At 43.9% G+C, this 21,019-nt stretch overlaps 1 protein-coding gene across 1 annotated transcript in view; it reads left to right on the top strand.

Moving 5' to 3' along the window:
• The window catches only part of USH2A (usherin), a 653,616-nt gene that overhangs the window by 217,919 nt on the left and 414,678 nt on the right, over positions 1-21,019 (top strand). Inside the window, exon 21 of the mRNA XM_090031530.1 lies at positions 11,644-11,774. Coding sequence (XP_089887656.1) covers positions 11,644-11,774 — 131 coding nt within the window. The remainder of the gene's footprint in view (positions 1-11,643; positions 11,775-21,019) is intronic.

A 21,019-nucleotide genomic window follows, 5' to 3' on the forward strand; every position in this document is an offset into this window, starting at 1 on the left:
TTCTTTTATTTCCATCTAGCATTAGAAATTTTAAGTAAGTTTCCAGACTTTATCATTATTCTTCTTTTATCTTATCCCTGTGGGTTAGGATGGATCCCAATTATGAAGTGCAGTTTGGCTGACGGTGTTCTCGCTGACTGCATAAAAGTTAGAAATACAAATACAATACTGTTCTTGGCACTCGTGAAAAGGTCTTTTGATCACTAAAAGGCTTTCACACATTTGAAGTATATTTGCCTCTGAGTATGTAATGCTGCTGAAAAGTTGTACCTGACAACTTTTTTGGGTTGGATTATGTAGCTGTGACCCTAAGGAGATACATCATGGAAGTGTTAGCTGCCAAGTATAAGATTCAGAGGTGGCTAAAAATGTGATCTTTTTTTTTTTTTGGTTTAAGCAGCCTTTGTTTTGGTTTGATTTTTGTTCAACTCCAGTAATTGTTTAACTTTGGAAAAAAGCCTGGAAACTATTAAGAAAGAATGTTTTGATTTGATTTTTAATTTTGAAACAGCGTGTGTTGTTTCTAAATTGAAGTACGTTGAGAAAAGTATTAAAGCAAAAAGGAACTGAAGTGCTTTCATTTTCAGCCAGGTAAAATATTTTGTTCCAACTACTTTTGACTTTTCCTTTCATAAGGAAAAACAAGCAAAAATGTTGTTTCGTGTGAATCTGAAGCAAGCTGAGCTGTTCTGGGGGCTGCTGTAATTTATGGCAGCCATGCACAGCTGCGTTTGGTTTGCCCCTCAGCTTGCAATACGTCAGCATGGTTTTCATTCCAGCTTGCTCTTTTCCTCCCGACCTGGGTATTCAGCTTCCTGTGTTTCAAAATGGCAGTGGGGGTGCTTTAACTAAAACAAGTTTGTGAAACGAGCTTTAGTTAACGCACCCCCGCCACCATTTTGAAGTGTAGGGGTGCTGAATACACAAGATGCAGAAGCTGCTGGAGCATGCTAATTAGCACACTCCAGGAGACTTGATTAATCCTGCCTACTCTGAAGTGTTGTAATTACAGTGCATTGGAGCAGTGTCCCCACACGTCTACAGGGACCCTTTATGTTTAAGAAGGAAATCATAATTATAACACACAACTGTATACAGGCCACTGCCCTGTGGCTGTTCTGTTTCTCCCCCACCATCTATATGGTGGACATAGCTGTGTCTGAGATCAATTGGCTGCTCCTTCTTCTTGTTTGGAAGCCCAGAGAAACTAGGTTGAATTACACCAGCCAATGATCTGGCCCCTAGATATTAGTACAGGAGCATAAGCTAAGGTTTCATCATGGAGGTGTTGTTCATTTGTGCCAGGTGTTGAATGCCTTCGTGTGCATTCTTATCATTAAATGGAAGGCCTGATTCTGATAATATTAATAGTGTACCTATTGTAGGACATGTGAGGGGTTACACTTAGTTCAGCCTAATCAGGTTTAGGTTGATCTAAGTGCTGAACTGTACATACATTTAGGGAGTTTAGATAAGCCAAAAAATGGCCAGCCTGATCTTAGTGCCCCTGAGGAGGTGCATTAAGTTAGATTGGGCATAGGTTAGCCCAATCTACCAAAAGCTGAGCCAGTCTCCCCAGCCTTGGGACTATACTTATTCTACTCCTCAATCCTTACTTGGGTTATGGTTAGCTCCCCAGTCCCTCCATCCCTGGAGACCACTTCTTGCAGTAGAACCACCGACTTCTGCTATAGTTCTGTTTAATTCCACAATAATTAAAGGACTTCAAGAGAAGCCTTGAACAAATTCATCTGTGGGTTACAGCTATATAAAAGCATGGCAAGATTAAGCCATAGTCCAGCTCTAGAAGGTGAAACTCAGTTCAGTGTATTGTGTGTGTCTACATGGGAATTAGATCTGGGAGCAGTTCATGAATGGCCTATGCCCCCAGCATCTGCGGGAGAATGGCTGTGCCAGGAGTGGCAGGAGTGTGGCGGTGGTGAGCAGGGAGCTCTACCACAGACGCTGCTGCCACTGTTGGTGCTGGGGGGGATGGTGAGCATCAACCATGGGTTGGTGACCACCTGCAGACACCGCCGGCAGTGTCAGCGGCGGTTGGGGACAATCATGGACTGCCTGCAAATGCCACCAGCAAGCAGTGACTGCCTGCAGGTGCCACCAACAGTGTCAGTGGTGCCTTTTTGCAGGGAGTGCACCACGATGCCACACCACACCCCTGGAGCAGTTTACTTGTGAATAAACTAGTCACAAGTAAATGCTCCTGGGAAGGCCTCTATACCTGGAGGGAGGCAGAAGCAGATTTGCTGCTAATGGAATCAAACTGCTTTCACTTCCTGGGGCTCTGCAATGGGCCCTTACTGCCACCAAGGGGAGTTCCAGACTCCCCCGGATGCTAACCCAGGGGTTGGCGGGAGCACTGGGCCAGGTCTCCTGGCTAGGGCTGGGACATTGCTCACAGAGTTGCGTGTGGAAAAGCCTCCCCACCCCCCACCAACAGGGAGCTCCCAGCACCAGCTCTGCACTTGCTGAGAGATAAGGATCTCCTGGCTCCAATTCCCCGATTCCAATCTTAGAGTGGGGGGCTTGGAGCTTCCTGCTGCTGGGGCAGAGGGATGCAGTCCCCACCTGGGCTTCAGTGACAGAGCCTGCCCTAGCAGCAGGCAGTGTCTGAGGGCAGGGAACATTCTCCTTGCATCCTGGTGGCTGGCTGACTGGGAGTATATTTGTTCCTGTTCAGGCACCTATACAAGCACTACTGCACAGTTAGTCATCATCACAAGTAAATTTGCTACTTGCATTTGCAGGTAGCAAATTTACTCTTGATTAGTGAGGTTTACTGCATAGTAAGCATGTGCATGTGTAGACGCACAGGCTTATGGTGCAGTAAACTATGCTACTTCACAGTAAAGGAGCTTGTGTAGATGCACCCTGTGATTCTGAGTCCTGAGTAGCAAGGCATGGAAAGGGGCCAGGATACCAATGTATATCCACTGTATTTTTTGGTGCCTAAGCTCCTTTTACATGCTGTATCCAGATTCAAGTGAGGATGTTTACAAATAAGACAGCTACTACTCAAATCTTAACTTTAAGTATTCCTGTATGCTTACTTAATTTATTTGATGTATATTTTTCTTCTATAAATATTGTGTCATCTTTCCTCATAGTTTGCAAGCACTATGCAGGTGGTGGTTATTTGGTTCCCTTCCTGTTGAATATAACCTCAGAATTTGTAACCAGACTCGGTACTGTTATTGCCAGTCAGATAAATAGGGCTACAACAGGGCTAGAGTAAATCCTTTCGTTGCAATTCAAAATCCTATTGTCTTAAATTACATTCAGATCAGATCATAGCCCATGGTTGGTCATGTTTTCAGTTCAAGGAGCAATAGCTTTCTGCTGTAAATCTGAACTGCAGTTTATTTGAGTGATAAATGAAATGTTATAGTAATTATAATATTGCTACTGGGTAAGCTGGTTGTAATTGAATAGGTATAGTTTACATGAGGTAGTTAACAGGACATTTTAGAAATGCATAAGCTGTGACAGTGGGGTAGGATCTATCTTCTTTAAGAAGTTTCTGTGAAAACTTTCTCTTAAAAAAAATGAAAAGAAAAACCAGATCTTTGTTCTTCGATGGAATAAAAGCAGCATTTTCAAGTGAAGAAATCCACCTCCTCTGTAGGAGAAATTAACCTAAGAGGTTCTGGCTCTCATGTGTGTTGTGGAGGTACAAGTGTTTGTTCTGCTTGATGGAGATAAGAGCCTTGAATTTGAGCTTCCCACCTGTCCCAGATGTATGCCCTGACTACTAGATTGCTAGCTATCAGGGGTACTTCTTTGTTTTCCTATTGAAACAGTTTAGCTTTGTAAAATTTTTCATTGGGCCAGATAGAATATGGGAGATCCATGCTCAAGTTGCTAGTCTGAATCAGAAGGGAAAGAGGCTGGAACTTGGCTTTCACAGATCCTATATGAATGTCCAGAGTATTCGAAGCTGGGTATTTTTTTTCCTCTCTGGTTTTGCCTCCACAAGCCATCATGGAACTTTCCCAACAAACATATTGTTGCATCTTGCATATTTTAATGCAGGGCTATTTGGCTGAGAACACTGCTTGGCTCACAGAAGCTTGGTCCCCCACACCATACAATTCCCCTTCCTTCCCCTCTGCAATGTGCACCATTATGATTTCCACCCCCACCGTTGCAGTGAACTGGAGTGAAGGCAGGAAGCAGAAGCCAGAGAAGGGTAGGGGGACCGTGGAGATTTTGGCTGCTGTTGCAGCTGAAGTAATGTGGTAAGTGGGGACCAGATTATAGCCTGGGGGCTGCACATTAACTCAGTGCTTCCAAACCTTCCAAACCCAGCATGACCCCATTTCCTTAGCATGACACTATTTCCTCAGCATGGCTCCTCATGCCCAACCCAGAGTCCCCCCACTCACTCTCCCAGGTGCCCCTTCACTCCCCACTCACAGCCTCCTGGCCATGCCAATGCCTTTCATTCCCCAGCCACAGCCCCACCCCACTGCCCCAGGCCTCCTGATGTCCCTCACTCATGACCCAAAGCCCCCTACCTGCTGGAGGGGGCCCCCAGTTGCCAGGTCTGTGGGACCAAGGCTGGGTCTTACAGTTCTCTTCCCCCTCCAACAGTGCCCAAGCCCTGACTGCTGCCCTGCAACTGAAGCAGAGTGGGGAGCCTGACTCCCTTCTCCCCATGGGTGGCATGGCTGGAGCAGAGCCCATGGGGCATGAGGAAAGGAGGATGTAGGCTGCTCTCTACAGGCTTGTGGATCCCCACCCTGCTGCCCTCCCCCCAGGTGGGACCCATCACAGACGGTTGAGGAGGCTCGGTGCCACTGGCACTGGGACCCCCACATTGGCTGTGTAACCATGGTGAGGTGAAAAGGAGAAAATGCTCATTTTTCCACAGTGACCGGAAAACCTGGGTCCCTGTAAAATCAGTCAACACTATCAAGTGTCTTTGCAACCCCATTTTTTATCGTTGTGACCCCAAGATTGGGAACTGCTGGTTTAGAAGAAGCAAGGGTGTTTTTGGGGAGATCTTTTACTGGGCCAACTGTATATTTGGAAGAGGTGTTAGACCAGCTTTTAGGCATAATATGCCCTTCCCCATCTCCTTTGGTTTAGGAGGCAGTAGACCCACAGCAGTGCAGTATGCTCAAGGGTGCTGCTGTTAACAAATTCACTGTGCAGGCATGGTTGTGGATTATTTAAGTTTAGCTTTGTATGTCTGTACCCTAAGGTATCTCACATGCAGTATTTTCTTGTATTTTCCTCAGGATGTCTGAAAAAAACAAATCAACAAAACAACTACTTTTGAGGCTATACAAATATTTATTTAGAAATAGATTATTCAAATTATTACAGTCTCAAGGGAACTCATAAGGAACCATATTTTAGAAAGACAAAGTTCTTTGTACTCTATAATGGGCAGATGGGATGTGCAGACAGCTTAATGGGCTGGTAGTGAAGGAGAAGGGTTTATGTCTCTTCCTTGTTTCCTTCTCCTGTGGGACAGTTTTTACTCTGCTCTGAAAATGACTATGACTTAATGTCCGGTTTTCCAAACTAGGACCAGGAACTAAAATCTATCAGATAAAATTAAAATCTAACATACGAGGAGAAGGGAGCCAGGCATGGCAGATTTTAGTGACTAATAGTTTATAACAAAGAGAAAATTATTAGTACATAACAACAACAACAGTGTCAAAGCTGGTTGCTGAACTTTTTCCCAAAGAAACTCTAACACATTCTTTGTGAGAGTTCTTTGCTTCTTTTTTTCTGTTTCTCAAAAAACGTTGGTATCGTCTCACTTCCACTCCTTAGAAAAATTATTGCAACTTGTCAACATAACTGATCATGAACCTTTTAAAATGGAACCGTGCCATGGCTGGAGCTTCAGCAACATCAGCTGTACACACTACACTGAGAACAAGCAGGCAGCTGTATTTGGGCTAGAGAGGGATGTTTAAGGCTTGCCTGTCCCTCAAACTATCCCCTTGATTCAGCACAGGGATTCTTTTTCTTTTAAGTTTTATTTTATAAATATGAAACCAGGTTCAGTTTGGAGGGGTGTGGGCATTGGGGAAATCGGGAGTTAGGCCTGTAACTTAATTCAGGTAAGATAGCTTTTAAATACGTAATTATTTTGGGGTGTTAATTTTGTACAATTTGTAAAAATTATTTTAATATAATAATTTTCATTATCAAGGATGAATATCTTCATCTGTCAGTGCATTGTTATATTGTAGAAGAACTTGTAATGTGATTAAAATATGTGGGCAAAAGGAAATTACTTATGGGTAGAGGTAATTAACTAACATTATCTAATATGAATATGCATTGGAGTTATGATTCTTTAATTTTTTGTAATACATTCTGTCTACAAGGAAAAGCTTCCATTACTACCGTACTTATTTTCTGGCTGGCATAAGAAGGGGAAAATGAATGTGAAGAGGTTGACTTGTTTGATACAGTTGGGTAAAACCCAATAAATTACTCTGTCCTTTATTAAGTACAGGGGATCACAAGAATATATCAATGTATTTGAATTAAGTAGCGATGGAAAATCACTAAAATGCTGCTGGAAATTGATGCTTGATTTGGAAAATGAATGATTGTATACAACATATAATACAGGGTTGATATAACTTTCCTTCACCCTATCCTTTCACCACTTTCTTCTAGCTTGTACTATGCACTATTTGCACTTTCCCCCCAGCATCTCTAAGTAGAGAACTGCATGTTAAATAATAGACACATTGGCTAGGTACAGAAATTCAAAAAGCCTGAGGCAGACTTGATCTAAGTTACACAGTTTTCTGTAACCAGCATAGTTTAAATTGGTAGTGAACAGAATACACATTCGCCCTTTGGTGGGGGGGCAGGGGAGGGGAGGCTGGGAAATCTTAGACCAGGTTCTGCCATTTTTAAAATAGTTCATGTGTGCTGAACTTCTGTTCTGTTATGGGTTTAGTCTGGTTTCCAATCACTTATACTAGTAAGCGTGTAATGTCTGTACCTGGCCATTCAAAGGAATTCTAGATAAAGTGAGCAATGGAAGGTTGTTCTGGTCTCAGATATTTTTTTCCATAAAAAAAACTAAAGAAGGAAAGCCATGCTTTGCTGGGATTTTTTTTGCCTGCATATGCACTGGGTTTTCAGTGGTGATCAGATGTTGGCATTGTAATAATAATGGTAGAGAGAAAGCCGAAAAAAGGACGAGAGAGAAATAACAACTTGCAAATTAAATCAAAGATTGTAAATCTGGAGTACTGCATCCAGTTTTGGGCTCTACAATTCAAAAAGGATGTGGAGAAGCTTGAGAGAGTCTAGAGAAGAGCCACGCACATGATCAGAGGTCAGGAAAACAAACCTTATGAGGACAGGCTGAGAGCCATGGGGCTCTTTAGCCTGGAAAAGCAGGCTCAGGGGTGACTTGATGGCCACCTGTAAGTTTATCGGGGTGACCACCAGGATCTGGGGGAACGTTTGTTCACCAGAGCGCCCCAAGGGATGACGAGGTTGAACGGTCACAAACTCCTGCAAGACCGTTTCAGGCTGGACATAAGGAAGAATTTCTTTACTGTCTGAGCCCCCAAGGTCTGGAACAGCCTGCCATCGGAGGTGGTTCAAGCACCTACATTGAACATCTTCAAGAGCAAATTGGATGCTCGTCTTGCTGGGATCCTATGACCCCAGCTGACTTCCTGCCCTTTGGGTTGGGGGCTGGACTCGATGATCTTCTGAGGTCCCTTCCAGCCCTAATGTCTATGAAATCTATGAAATAAACCACTTAGCTTAATAAAGAAGAAGCACACAGAGAAGATGGGCACCCCACAACTTTATTAATTAAAGAAAGATATAGGTTGTACTCCAGTCCTACCAGGCATTGTGATATTTGGGCCAGGAATGTTGATATTTATACTAATGCTAAAAAAAAAAGTCTTCTGGTCTCCTAGGAGATTCATACAGCTTACTTAAATATCTGATCAATCCTCTCTATGCTGTGCAAGGTCCACAAGTAATATTCCAGTATGACCGGATTCAGCTTCAATCCTATGCTAGGGTTTACATCAGGATCTAGTCACACTGTCTCAGTTTTCCGTACCCTAAATGGTGTCCCAAGGTATTAGCAATGAGTCTAATTTCTCAGTGAGCACTCTTGGTGTTTTGGGAAAGGTAAACAAAACCCTTGGTACCAATTTTAGGTGGACCTTCCCAAAGGATGCTTACACAGATTCAGTTGTTGCTACTCCCAGTAATCCTAGGTGAAAATTCAGAGTAGTTGGGTCCTGTATGGTGGTGGTGGTGGCACTACAGTCATACAAACATGTATGTCTGTGTTTGGTTGGTAAGTAACATGAAGAAGCGTAAGACTTGGGAGGGAGAAATTACTCTGACCACATAGGTCTAGTCATAACACTGCCCACTACCTTTACATCTTCTTGCTGGCTTCATGTGGCCCTATAGGAGATCCTTCTCTGATTAGGAAGAATTAGAACTCCTTCTCTGTCACAAAACCAGGGCTCTAACCAGGGCTCTGTGAGATTTCTGGTGAGGAATGAGGGCTAGGTCATGTTCGAGTTGTTTTCTGTGAGAATAGGACTTACTTGGGTGAGTTGCCTTTGGTATGGCTCATTTGAGGCCCAGGGACACTCTCTTATGTAGTATGGATTTCTTATTGTACATTTATACAAACACAACTGAAAATTCTAAGGAACATTCTTAGTGCTGAAAAAATAAATATTGCATCTCTTAAGCTTCTTGCACTTCATAGTTTTTCTTGTGCCTGTAAATTTGGTCTTCGTTCCATATGATATCTCACAAGTTGAGAAGAATGGTATCACAACATTGTAATAACCATTAAATGTTAATGGGTAAACTTTGGTGGCTTCTCAGTATCATGTCTGAATTTTACCTGTCAGTTAAGTGCCGATGCCAGCAAAGCAAAAGACTATAATAACTTAGTAAGGACACAGGCCATAAAAACCCCTCAGCCCTAGTGGCCTTTATTTTTCCACTGAAAGATGCATTGCAGTTGGAGTTTGTTAGAAGTTCTGTTCTCCAAGTTTTAGAGACTTGTTGACTGCAATGATAAAGATTGCAGGTACACAGCACATGTTTGACCTTTTGAACCCGCTGAGGGCAGTAAAGTAGGTCAGATGAATAATGTATTTAGGTCAGATGAATATGTATCTAGGTCGTTAGTGTAAGAACGTAATTGGCGGTCAGTAAATATTCACAACTGGCATGTAGCGATTGGTCACTGCTGACTATAACTAAGAGCAGACTCCCGCCAAAAGCCGGAGAACTCCGAGCACACCAAGGAGACACAGTTAGCAGATTGGCCACCTGCAGACATCTCTCCGCCACCGACCTCCATTTTGGCATATTCGTTCCTCACCGGTTCATCTGGCCTTCTCGTCAAAGAGCTCTTGGAAGTTTACCGATTGAAAGTGCATTATAGTTTTCCCTGTGCATGAGCTGTTGACCAGTTCTGGGACTATTGAGTCGGGCAGCCGCACCTAGCCTCCGGGTTAGAAAGCAAGGGCTCGGCTCAGGAACCCCGTGAACCAACAGACCCCTTTAGATTGTTCTGTTTTATGCACTGTAACTGAACAAGTCAGCTATCCTGCCTACGCTGCGACCATCGGTAGCGTAAGTACAATAAATTTTTCATATAACCAATACGCTTCAAGCCGCCTGACTCCGACTCGCCGCTAGTCCCCACCTGTCCTGTCATCTATCCCTTCTGTGCCAAGCCAGTCATGCCGACCCAGGCCCGCAGGTCAAGTGTACACCAGGTTTTGAGGCGCAACACTCAGGTGCCAGCTGCCTTTCCATATATGTATTCCAATATGTATCAAACCACTGAAGTAGCTCATTGCCTTGATACTTCATTTGGAATTAAAAGTTCATAAAATAAAATACATTTTATTTTTATGCAATATGTTTATGATATTTTATTTGCAGAAACTGAGACGAAGGATGAGTAGAGAGCAATCTAAGATGTTCTTATGTTTAAAATAAAGTTATAGGTTCTTTAAATTATCTCTAAAAGTATTTTCAATATTTGTTAAAACTTTAGGAAATGCAAGTTCTTCTTCCATACTCTTTTTAAAACCCTAAATAGAATTATACATCTTTTAGGAACCATGAATCTATCAGTATGCACAACAACTCCCTGTGTTTAGTTGGTAAATATCATTCTTATCTGAAAATGGGAATAACATTAAGGCTAAAGTTGAAAGCCACACACTGGGTGTGTCTACATGAGATGCTTTCCTGCACAGTATCTTAGTCTACTGCACATTAAAGGATCATTGTCTACATTTACTTACATTTACTGTACAGTAAATTAGTCTACCATGCAGTTAGCAACTACCTGTAAATACAAATAGTAGACTAACACACATGTAGACTCTGGCCAGGAGCAAATTTGCTCCTGGCCGCCATAGTCAGCAGGGGGCCATAGGGGATAGAGAGCTCTTTCCCTGGTCCTGGTTCTGCTTGGCTTGCCCCAGGAGCTGGGAGCGCATTAGCTCCAGGACTGAGGAGCTATCTGCCCCCTATCCTGGCTCCCAGGAGTCTGCTCACAGGAGTCCTGGCACCCATGGAGCTGGCTGTTCTGGGGGACAGGTGAGGGCTGGATTCCTAGCCCCTGTGTGCTACATGGAGCACACAGCTCAGTGTGGTGTAGAGCTGCTCCAGGGGATAGGCAAGGGCTGGATTCTCAGTCCCCACTTGCTCCCAGAGTAGCTGGCTCTATGCCAAGAAGGGCAGCTGCTGGGGAGTCCTGTGGCCCCACCTCACCAGCAGGAGGCTCACCCCCAGCTGTCCCACACCCCAGACAGTTCCCAGCAACCCCCTGCCAGGCAGGGAAGTCTTGTCCAGCAGGGGGCTTACGTCTGGATGAGCAGAGGGCCAGGAGCATTCTGCTTGCTGCAATGGCAGCTCTCTCCTAGCCCCATGTACATCAGGTCCTATCTCCATGTGCATAGGGCCAGGAGACAGCTACCACTGCAGCCAGCAGAGTTCTCCTTGTCCTGTGCCCACTGGGACCACCCCATGTCACTTGCCAGTCCCCAGGCTAGCCTGGTCCCTGTGCCAGGCTGCTCCCATTGGGAGAAAATCTGCTCCCAAGAAGAAACACATGTAGACATGCTCCTGAGTAGGCTTGCTTGTGCAGTATTTTTACTGCATAGTAAGACTACGTCAAATTAATAACACGTGTAGATGTGCCCACTGAGTCAGTTGTACAGCTAGCATTAGACCTCCTCTAATTTGGGTTCTAATCTGTTCTTGTTCACTTACAACAGACTGTCACATTTTTCAATTACATTTCCTTAAGGAAGACATCCCTTAACTACATAAAGTCAGACTTTACAAGTGTGTTCTGCATGAGTAATCCTTTACTGTACAGCTTGTGCCATTGATTTTCAGAGGAGATTTTCATGAAATAAGCTTCTACACAAACTGGAAAAAAGTAGTGGGATCTAACCCCTAATGACTGAAATGTGCTTTCAGTTATCCAGATTCCACACTAGGACTTTGATCTGCTGTGTTTTCTTGTTGAGATACCTTTCAGTTTCCAATTAGACTGCATTATCTTCACAAATCTATAATCAGTATTACATATATGCCTATTTCTCCAATTAGGTATTACAGTGAGCTTTAGAACCAAGGAAGCTGATGGCCTGATTCTTTTCTCTGCATCGCCTGGGAATCAAGAGGAATACATCGCGCTTCAGTTGCGGGATGGACGTCCTTATTTTCTTTTTGATCCACAGGTATAGTAAATACCAAGATCAAATATGAAATAGCAGATACAGATACTTTGTATGGAACTCAAGGTATTTTGTACATTTAATGGTATAAGCTCATGGTTCTTTCACCCCTCCCCTTTTTTTTGGTATTGATTCAGATTAATTAGGGTTCTTCAAAAGCCTAAGTAATTGGAGAGCTTTAGGAAAGAAATATTGAAACTGTGAAACCTTTTCTAACACTGTCAGTTATGTGTTTGCAAGTGTAAACATCTTTGAGATAGAAATGCTGTATGTTTTTTTCAGTCTTATTCTTGCTTATACTACTTAGTTTATAGACTTAAAAAAGTGTGAAGAAGTCTACCTTTTCCATTAATAACAATCATATACTCTTCTACTAAATTAATTTTCATTATTTATTTTCAAGTCTTAATCCTTTCCTCAGTGGAGTCAATGAGTATTTCCTCACTGAAGTAGGGAAAATAGCCACTAACTTAATGTTACAAAATTGAAGCCGATATTATGACTAAGGCAAAAATTAAGAATGATTTATTTCAAATAACTTCCAAAGTTTTTAAAATAGGATCAGGCTGCTAAGCTGGGGAAAGATCAAACTTTTATTCGGCAGTTCTTCCATTCCCTTATATACAGAACTCTCAAATACTATTATGGGAATTTGGAGTGAATTAGTGTTGCATGATAAGACAAACTGTAGGCTATTGATGCTCAGCCAGGGTGCAATGGCAGCCGTGGTGCCTTGAGATTCTTTCAAGGGTGATGTGGGTGCCATGCAGTGTTAGCACTCTTAGGTATACAAACATGATTCATAAGATAAACCAAGTGATTTGAAATTGGAATCCATCATTTCAAAAACATTTTGACCTGTTGTGATCTTTCTGAGTTTTTTACAATAGAAAAACTGCTCTATTTTTCCGTATCAGAAAATGAGTGAAAACTAAAAGCTAGTATTTTACAGGGATACCTGAAATCAAAGCAGCAGTGCCTCGAGTCTAAAAAGGTTAAGAACTACTGCTGTAGATGAACACACACACACACACACACACACACACATACACACACACACACACACACACACACACGAGATTCACTGCTAATGCCAAAGTGGAGAAATATTCTCCCAGTATTTTGTTAGAAATAAAATTGAAATTGGTTCCAGGAGTCCAGAAAATGTTTACATTTGTGTGCATCTTTTAATACATTTTTATTCTTAAAGTAGCTATAGTTTTGTATGATACCTATGTGACAATGGTGTCATGCAAACAAATCACTGTTAATTGAAAAAAGATGTAATACATGAGCTAAGTGACTGCATTAATTCACTTTTTAAAAGAACTGGGAACAAAAAGCTATCTTTTTGAAGTAAATAGAAATTTTGCCAGGATTTCATCCTTGGGTCAGATCCAAAGATCACTAAAGCCAATGGAAATATTACCTTGGATTCAGGAGGCTTTCAGGCTAATCTTACTGTGACTTTCATAGATTTTGCTTACAGTAGTACCCAGAGGTTTCAGTTAGGATTTGACCCATACTGGCTGCTTACAGATGTGATCCGCCACCCCAACCAACCCAAAAAACCCCCACAGTGCTATAAACTTCATGCACCCCTGCTCTGAGCCCAGTGCCCTCCCAGAAGAGGGATCATATTAGTTTGATCAGGCTTGCCCAACGTCTGTATAGATTGGGTGCTTCAGAAGGGCTTTCCTGGAGCTTTTATCTATTAGCTGATTGAATCGGCTTTAGATAAAGGCACTCAAAAAGCCATGTTGAAGCATGTGGTTTATACAGAAGCTGCAGAGCTAGGTTGAACTAATGCACTACCTCTCTTGGTAAAGTGCTGTGGGTTTTTATTGTGTTTACTACTGTATAAATTCAGATCTTGTGACCTGTTGCTACAACATTGAGTTGAAATGCCTAACTTCTAGGTGCCTTGTCTTGCCATCTAATAAAATCCACAGCCGAAAGTTGGGCTAGGATTCTTAGGCCCCTGGCAAACGTTATACTTAAGAGGTGATTAACCAGTTATTCACATCTTAGGTAATAATCCAGACACGCGTTCATTCAGTCAATGTTGCAATGAAACAGGGAATGAGCCACAAATTTATTTCACAAAATAGGAGTAATAACTTTGTGCCTGGGTCCCAACATGCCTTAAATTGAACATGTGATTTGAACTGATCAGATGATTGGTGCTCCCAGCCTTGGGAACACTCTGGAGCATACCAGGCACCTGATTTGCTACTTGCTAGTGCAGGGGGAGGTGTGGCATGGCAGGAGGTATGACTGTTGGAAATGCGGCTCAGATCCCATCATGCCTTTAAGTGAACATCTGTCAATGGCCTTACTGAATAAGAATCTATGGGGAGCTGGCTAAGCTAGTCATTAGGAAATGCCAAGGAAAGGCTTATAGCTTAAGTCTTGCTTTTCTCAGGGACTCGAGGACAGATAAGTACGTAGAAGTCACAGTGATAAATACTTTTCTGGAATATAAGGCCGATTTAGCTGACTTTCTCTTGTGGTGATATTGCCCTTTTATCCAATAGCCTTGGAGCACATGATCCCATATCTTCTGATTCCCATCTACAACTTGATCCTACATCTTCTGCTTCCCAAAATAATGCATAAATATTAGGCTATCAGGTATTCTCTCAATTTCTCTTTGTTTCACTTAAGTGTTTATTGGAGTAGGGACTGAAAACTGCCCCTACCCAAGATGACTGTTTTAACAATGGGAACATATGAATGGAATGGTCCCCCTAGATTATCATCCAGTTTTCTGCTGTTATAGGTGAAAGCATCTTATAATCTCTATTTTATAATAAGATACATCGTGATAAATTTACTCTTAATTTCTGTTGGAAAGCTGTTTCGGAACTGTACTCCTTTGATAGTTAAAAACTTTTTTTCCAACTTCCAACTGAAATTAATTCATGACCAGTATACACTTATTTGTTCTTGTGGCTAGAGTGTGTGTTTATACAAGATGCTTAACTGAACAGTAGTGTAGTTTACTATGCAGTAAGCACATGCACGTACATATGTGTACATTTACTGCATTTAAAAATGCAAATGGGAGTAGCAAATTTATGTGTGATTAGTTACTGCACAGTTATGCATGTGAAGATGCAACCCAGTAGCAAGTTTGCTCCTAGGTCAGCCCTGCCACTAGGGGGCTGGCCTGAGACTAGCCCAAGGGCTCTGGACTGGGAGCATCTCCTGCCCCAGGGCTGGGCTGCCTCTATTGCAGCCTCTGTCTCAGGCTTTAAAAGCCTGCAGGCATTCAGAGCCCTGGGGCACACCAGCAGAGAGTCTGAGGCCAATTCAGGCCCCTGTGTCCCCCTGCGCAGGCTGCAGGGCAGCTGCCTTAACCTGCTTGTACCCTGGTGCTGCTGTCTGGCACTGCCTGGTATGCTGCCCAGCCGCCTGGCCTGCTGCCTTTGTGCTGCTTGCTGCCCAACCCCCAACCCTAGCCATGCCTGCCCCCTGGTAGCCACCCGCCACCCAGCAGCAGGCCTCTGCCTGGGCCTGGGAGGAGGTTCTGTGCTTCTTCCAGCAGGTGGGAGCCCCTGGGCCTGGGTCTAGTGCTGCTCAGGCCTCCCTCACTGCTCACCATGCATCCATGTGGGCACAGAATCAGAACTGTCTGCTGTGAGGACAGGACCACGTGTCAGCCCTGCTGGCTCTGGACACCAGCTGCTGGAGGGGGAGCTACCTGTGCCAGGGGAGCACCAGCTGCCATCAAGCCCCCACCCACCACACTCATGATGCTGTTTGCACTTATGGGGCAGTGGCCAGAGGCTGGAGTGCTGGTTGCCTGTCCCAAGGCTATGCCCTCTGGGCATCCCCACCCCATGGCCCCCCATTCTGGAAAGGCACACAAAGGACACTGAATAAAGTTTTCATGGGGAAGAAGGTGTTTTAATGTTGGTGCCTTGGGTGGGTGGTAGATGGGCTCTGGTTGTTGTGGGGGTCTCTGTTTTTGGGAAGAGAGTGGGGACGGGGAACCTTTTTGGTTCTGTGAGGGGAATAAAAACTGTTTGAGCCTGTGAGGGGAATAAAAACTGTTCTTGTGAAATGTGTCTGTAGTGAGCATGGTACTGGGGGTGGGGGGCCCGTGGGCAGTGGTGCCAGTGGGCTAGAGTGGGGAGTGCTGGAGGAAGTGGTCAGCCAGCACTTGCTGCACCTGGTGCCCTGGCCCCCACTAGTGGGTGCTCAGCTCTTCTAGGGCCTTGGTTGGTCAGGGGGGAGGGGGGTGCTGCTGCTGCTGCAGGTGGTGCTCCTGCTATTAGGTATCCTCTGTCCATCACACCTCCACCCAGGCCTGGTGGAAGAGCTCCTCCCGGGCCTTGCAGATATTATGCAGCACATAGGCTGTGATGATGACCTGGGGGAAGTTGTCCTTGGCAAACTGATGAGGGTGTGCCAGTGTCCCTTGAGGCAGCTGAAGGCACACTTCACCAGGGCATGGGTCTGGCCCAGGCAGTGGTTGAAGTGGGACTGGCAAGCCCAGAGACAGTGAGGATGGAGGCCCAGGAGGGTGACAGAAGCCCTGACTATGGCTTTCCAGAGCCTGTCTTCAGTGTCCCTGGCAGGGTCCAGCCAGGTGGACAGGGTAGAGGTGGCAGGTGAGCAGCAGCCACTCTAGGGATGGCACAAAGCAGGCTGGCAGATGGTTGCTGCATGTAGGGGAGCTGGAAGGGGTGAGATGGCCTTTGGTTAGGCAGTGGACAGCATGGCATGCCAGCATGATGGGTGCAGCAGCCATCCAGAGTGTGGGAAACAGGTTGTCGCTACCTGTGCCCCATGTGGCGGGCGCGGCTAGATCAGCCATAGTATGAGGAGGCACAGGCAGGGTGGAGAATGCTGCCACATGCTATCCCTGCACTGGGATTGCTGCTTCTGGCCTGGAAGTGGCTGGTTAGGTAGCAGTGAGTGGGGCTGACTTTTGAAGAGGGCTGCCAGCTGCATCCCGAGCCTGGAACTTCCTCTGGTGGTGTCTGGGGCCCTGCAATGGGCCCCAGAAAGTAGGAGTAGATTGGCAGGGAATCTCCTGCTTCCCTGCACATGTAGATGCTTGCCTGACACTGTTTACTCACAAGTAATTTACTCATGAATAAACTGGTGCCACATTAAATGCTTGTGTAGATGCGCCAAGAGTGTCCTTTAAATAGTTTCATTTTGCTAGGCTAAATAGACCATGCTCTTTTAGTCTCATCTCATGTAGTGGGCCCTTCATTCTTGTAATGATTTTAGTTATCCTTCCCTGCATCTTTCTTGAACATGAATGACCAGACTGTGCGCTCTATTCCAGATGAGGTCACAGCAGTGTCTTGTATGACAGCATTAGTTGCTCAAACAACTCCCATATTTCTGCTTAAAATATTTCACCTGAAGCATCCTAGCATTGCATTTGCCTTTTTTCACAGCCATATTACATCAGTGACTCAGACTTCTTCTGTTATTGACGTGATATAAGTAGTTCTTTCTCATCTTCTGTAATTTCCAAATGATGAACTTCTGGTTTATAGCAGAAATTTTTGTTAGTAGCTCTCAAGTGGTTGATTATCCACTTGGCAATTGAATTTCATCTGATTTATATTACTTCGAACCTCAAGGACATACGTTTCTGCCTGTATGATATTCCAGGCCTTCTGTGTATTCCCATCTTTGTCATCAACATATTTTATTAGAGCATTCTTACTATTTGTGCCAAGTTCATTAATGAAAATATTGAAAAGGATTGGCAAACCAGTCCTTGAAAAGCTCCACCATAACCTCTTCCCAGTTTATCAGTTCTTCTTTCAATACAACCAGTTTCTTATCCACCCTTCAGTACTCAAACTAATCCTTATTTACACTATTTTAACTATTATTTTCCCATGTGGTGAAGTATCAATTGCTTTCCCAAAGTGACAGTTTAGACCTATCACTCATCCTTGTCTCTAAAATTAGTTATTTTAGCAAAGAATGACATCAAGTTAGTTTGTGTGATCTAGCTATAGTAAACTGTGATGTATTTTATTTTCCATTTACCTCCATGTCATTCATGATTTAAGTTTTGTTTTGTTTCTTTGTTTTTAAATCAAATGTTCTTCTAAAACCCTGCAAACTGTTTAAATCAGACAAATTGGTCTGTGGTTCCCCTGGTAAATTTTCTCCCCATTTATTTTAAATAAAGTGTCTGCATTTCCTGTTCTTCAGTCAAACAGTACCATGCCTGCTTGATGGTTTTATGAAAAATACATAATACTGCAGTTATGGCTTCATGTGCCAGTTCTTTTAGAATTCTGGGATGGATATTTGAGCATATTAAAATATTTGCAATTTTGCTTTTTCCTCTGATGTGGCAATTTCCATTTCCATAATTTTTACTTTAATAATGCAAGTGTTGTCCATATTTGAGTCCTCAACCTCTTCAACCCGCTAATTCCTAAATTTCTCAAAATTTCAAATAAAAAAAGTGGCTATCAACTTATATTGTTTGTGTATCAATTTGTTGTAAATTTAGTCAACTAAGTTAATCATTTGTGCTTATTTTCTTTGAAAATTTTTCTTTATGTCTTCAGTAGGTGCATCTACACATGCACATTTACTGCACAGTAATTTCGGTTACTGCGCAGTAACTGTACTGTGAAGAACAGGTGCATGCCTACACATGCACACCTGTACTGTGCAGGAACAACTATTTGGGGCAACTTAAGCCTATTTGGGTGTAAACTTGGTATCAAGTTGATTAGTTACTGTGCAGTAACGCATGTGTAGACACCTTACTGCACAGTAAAACTGTATGTGTGGACTGACCTGGGGATAACTTTAGTCTCAGGTCAGTCCACATGCAGTGCTGCTGTGCTTTAATGGCTGCACATATAGATGATGGCCTAAAAAACGCTTACTGCTCAGTAATGTACTGTGTAGTAAATACACATGTAGACATGCCCACTGATGATCAAACTCAAATATAGAAAAACCACCTTGTCTTACAGTTCAGTGACTATGTGGTTAAATAATATCTGTTGCCTGTCATATCCAGGAATAAGTGGACCATACTATTATTTGTACAATTGTTTAATAATAATAATAATAATAATAATAATAATAATCTATATCTTCTAAATTAATTTGCCATGATAATCAGTAGTAGTTATTTCACTGATTAATACTGAAGAGATTTCCTATCCATATCTAAATCCTATGTGGGGGTCTTCTGTAGCAAAACCCTAATGTCACCCAAGTAGAACCTCCTACTATCCTTCCTTCAGTGTGGTGAGTTTTTTACTCAAACAGGTTCAGTTCTATATGTGTTATCCCTTTTTATTTCTTTAGTCAATCACATCATTAGCATACTAATGCTAGCATACTAATGCTAATGATACTACTCCACTGTCTTGTCCATTATTTCTGTCATTCCTTGTCTTCCTTTCAGTACCTGTATTCCAGTCATCATTGTTATTCCTGTAACATCCAGTTTCATGTCCTGCTCCAGTAGTTCTAGTTCCTCTGTTTTGTTAATCAGGCTCCTTGCATTAATGTGCAAGCATTTCAGTTCTTTTTCACTGACCTCATCCAATTTCCTACCCAAATTAGATACAGTTCTTTCAGTAACTGTATCATCTGACTGAGTGAGTGACTGACAGCTGCTTTCTTCAATGCCAGTATTTCTTTCCTTTACTGTCTATCCTCCTATAGGTTGGCATATCTTCCCCCATGCTGAGTCCTCATTCACTTATTTTTCTCTTCCTGTGTATTATAACCAGATGTTTTATTTCTCTTCACATTGCACCCTCCTCTTCCGGCCTCATTTTTTTAATAGAAAGTTTTCATCAGTCGTGTCAGCCACAATTTGAGAAAACTAGCAGTACATTGTCAGACTCCTGGGTAGAGTCCATCTGCCAGGAAGAATTGCTTTTCCCAGTGGAAAAGCATCTACAGTGTTCTTCATGGCAATAACCTATGAACCAACTGTCAATCTTAGTTTATTTGTCATATCTTTGCTGTCCTTTCCTAGGGTCTAAAGGAGACCCAGGCAAAAATACCTGAGGCTCCCCACTCATATAGTTGTCCTTTATCCATTCTAGTGGGAATCTGGCATTGTCTTTTATCCTGACATTAAGGACAAGAAAAATCAATGGAATTTTTCCCCCCCATTCTCATGATGTTTCTTTTCAGTGTCAGGTCCACATTGCTTTTGGCAGACACAGCTCACCCTTCTTTTCTTGGGATCCACTCTGATAACAGCCAGATGATTATTTTATGAATCACAAAAGTTTGTACCTTCCTTGTAATCGTAGACCTTCTTTCTAGTTGTTCTTTCTTTGTGCAGATAATCCCATCGTCAATGCGCCGGTCAACGAGTCCAAACGTTCCGTAGTCTGTGCACGTTCATCCAATAATTCCTAGTTGGGGCGCACTCACTCCGGTGATGTATGTGTCAGATCCGCCTGCCATGACTTCAATGGTTCCCTGGTTCAGTGTCTTTCTATGATGCGTGCATGTCCGAAAATGAGATCTCCAGTCATTCCAAGTCCGAGATCCTTGAGGGCTCCTTCCTCCCCTACACCCTCACCCGGGCCTCCATGTACAAGTCCGGGTTGCCCTCCAAGTCTCCCCTCTGGTGAGCGGGGAGGGGCAATGCCTCTAATACAAAATACAGAGTTAGCAACCGCGAGCCAAACAGTCAGTTCCACCACAGGGGTCCCTGGCTCCAGGTCCTTGTGTTTGCTGGCTTCCCTCAAGTCCAGCTCTCCTCTTTCAGGAGTCCCCTTGTCCGTCTTATCGGGGTGGGCTGTCTGCCCCCTTAGAGTCTTTTCCCCCATCTGGGGCAGCTTCGCCTCCTGCCCCCAGCGCACTGTGGCCGAGGCCCATAGCCCACTTCTCCAGGCTACCGGCCGAGCAGCCTCCAGCTGGGGTGAGGTGCCTCCAGCCTTTACAATTGGCTCGAATAACTTCAGGGCTTGTCGCCCCTGGTGCCTTGCCCCTGTGAGACCTTACCCTTTCCCCAGAATGTGCGTGCAGGGCGCGTGTCGGCGTGCCTCCGTTGCTCCGGGCTTCCGCCGGGGATCTGCTCCCGTCCCGGCTCTTCCGGTTCCCCTCCTCTCTGTTCTGGTGCGGCTTTTGTGCCTGCCGGCACCGCCGCACACCTGGGAGGGGTAGGTGAGGCTCCTGCCCTGGAGCCCCACGGGGGACTCACACCTGTAGCTGCACCCGCTTGGCGGCTCACGTGCTGAGCTGACCCCGCCATGCCTGCACTGCCTGCA

Source organism: Crocodylus siamensis, chromosome 1, assembly GCF_052110815.1.
Source record: "Crocodylus siamensis isolate JL-2025a chromosome 1, ASM5211081v1, whole genome shotgun sequence".
Lineage (NCBI taxonomy): Eukaryota > Metazoa > Chordata > Crocodylia > Crocodylidae > Crocodylus > Crocodylus siamensis.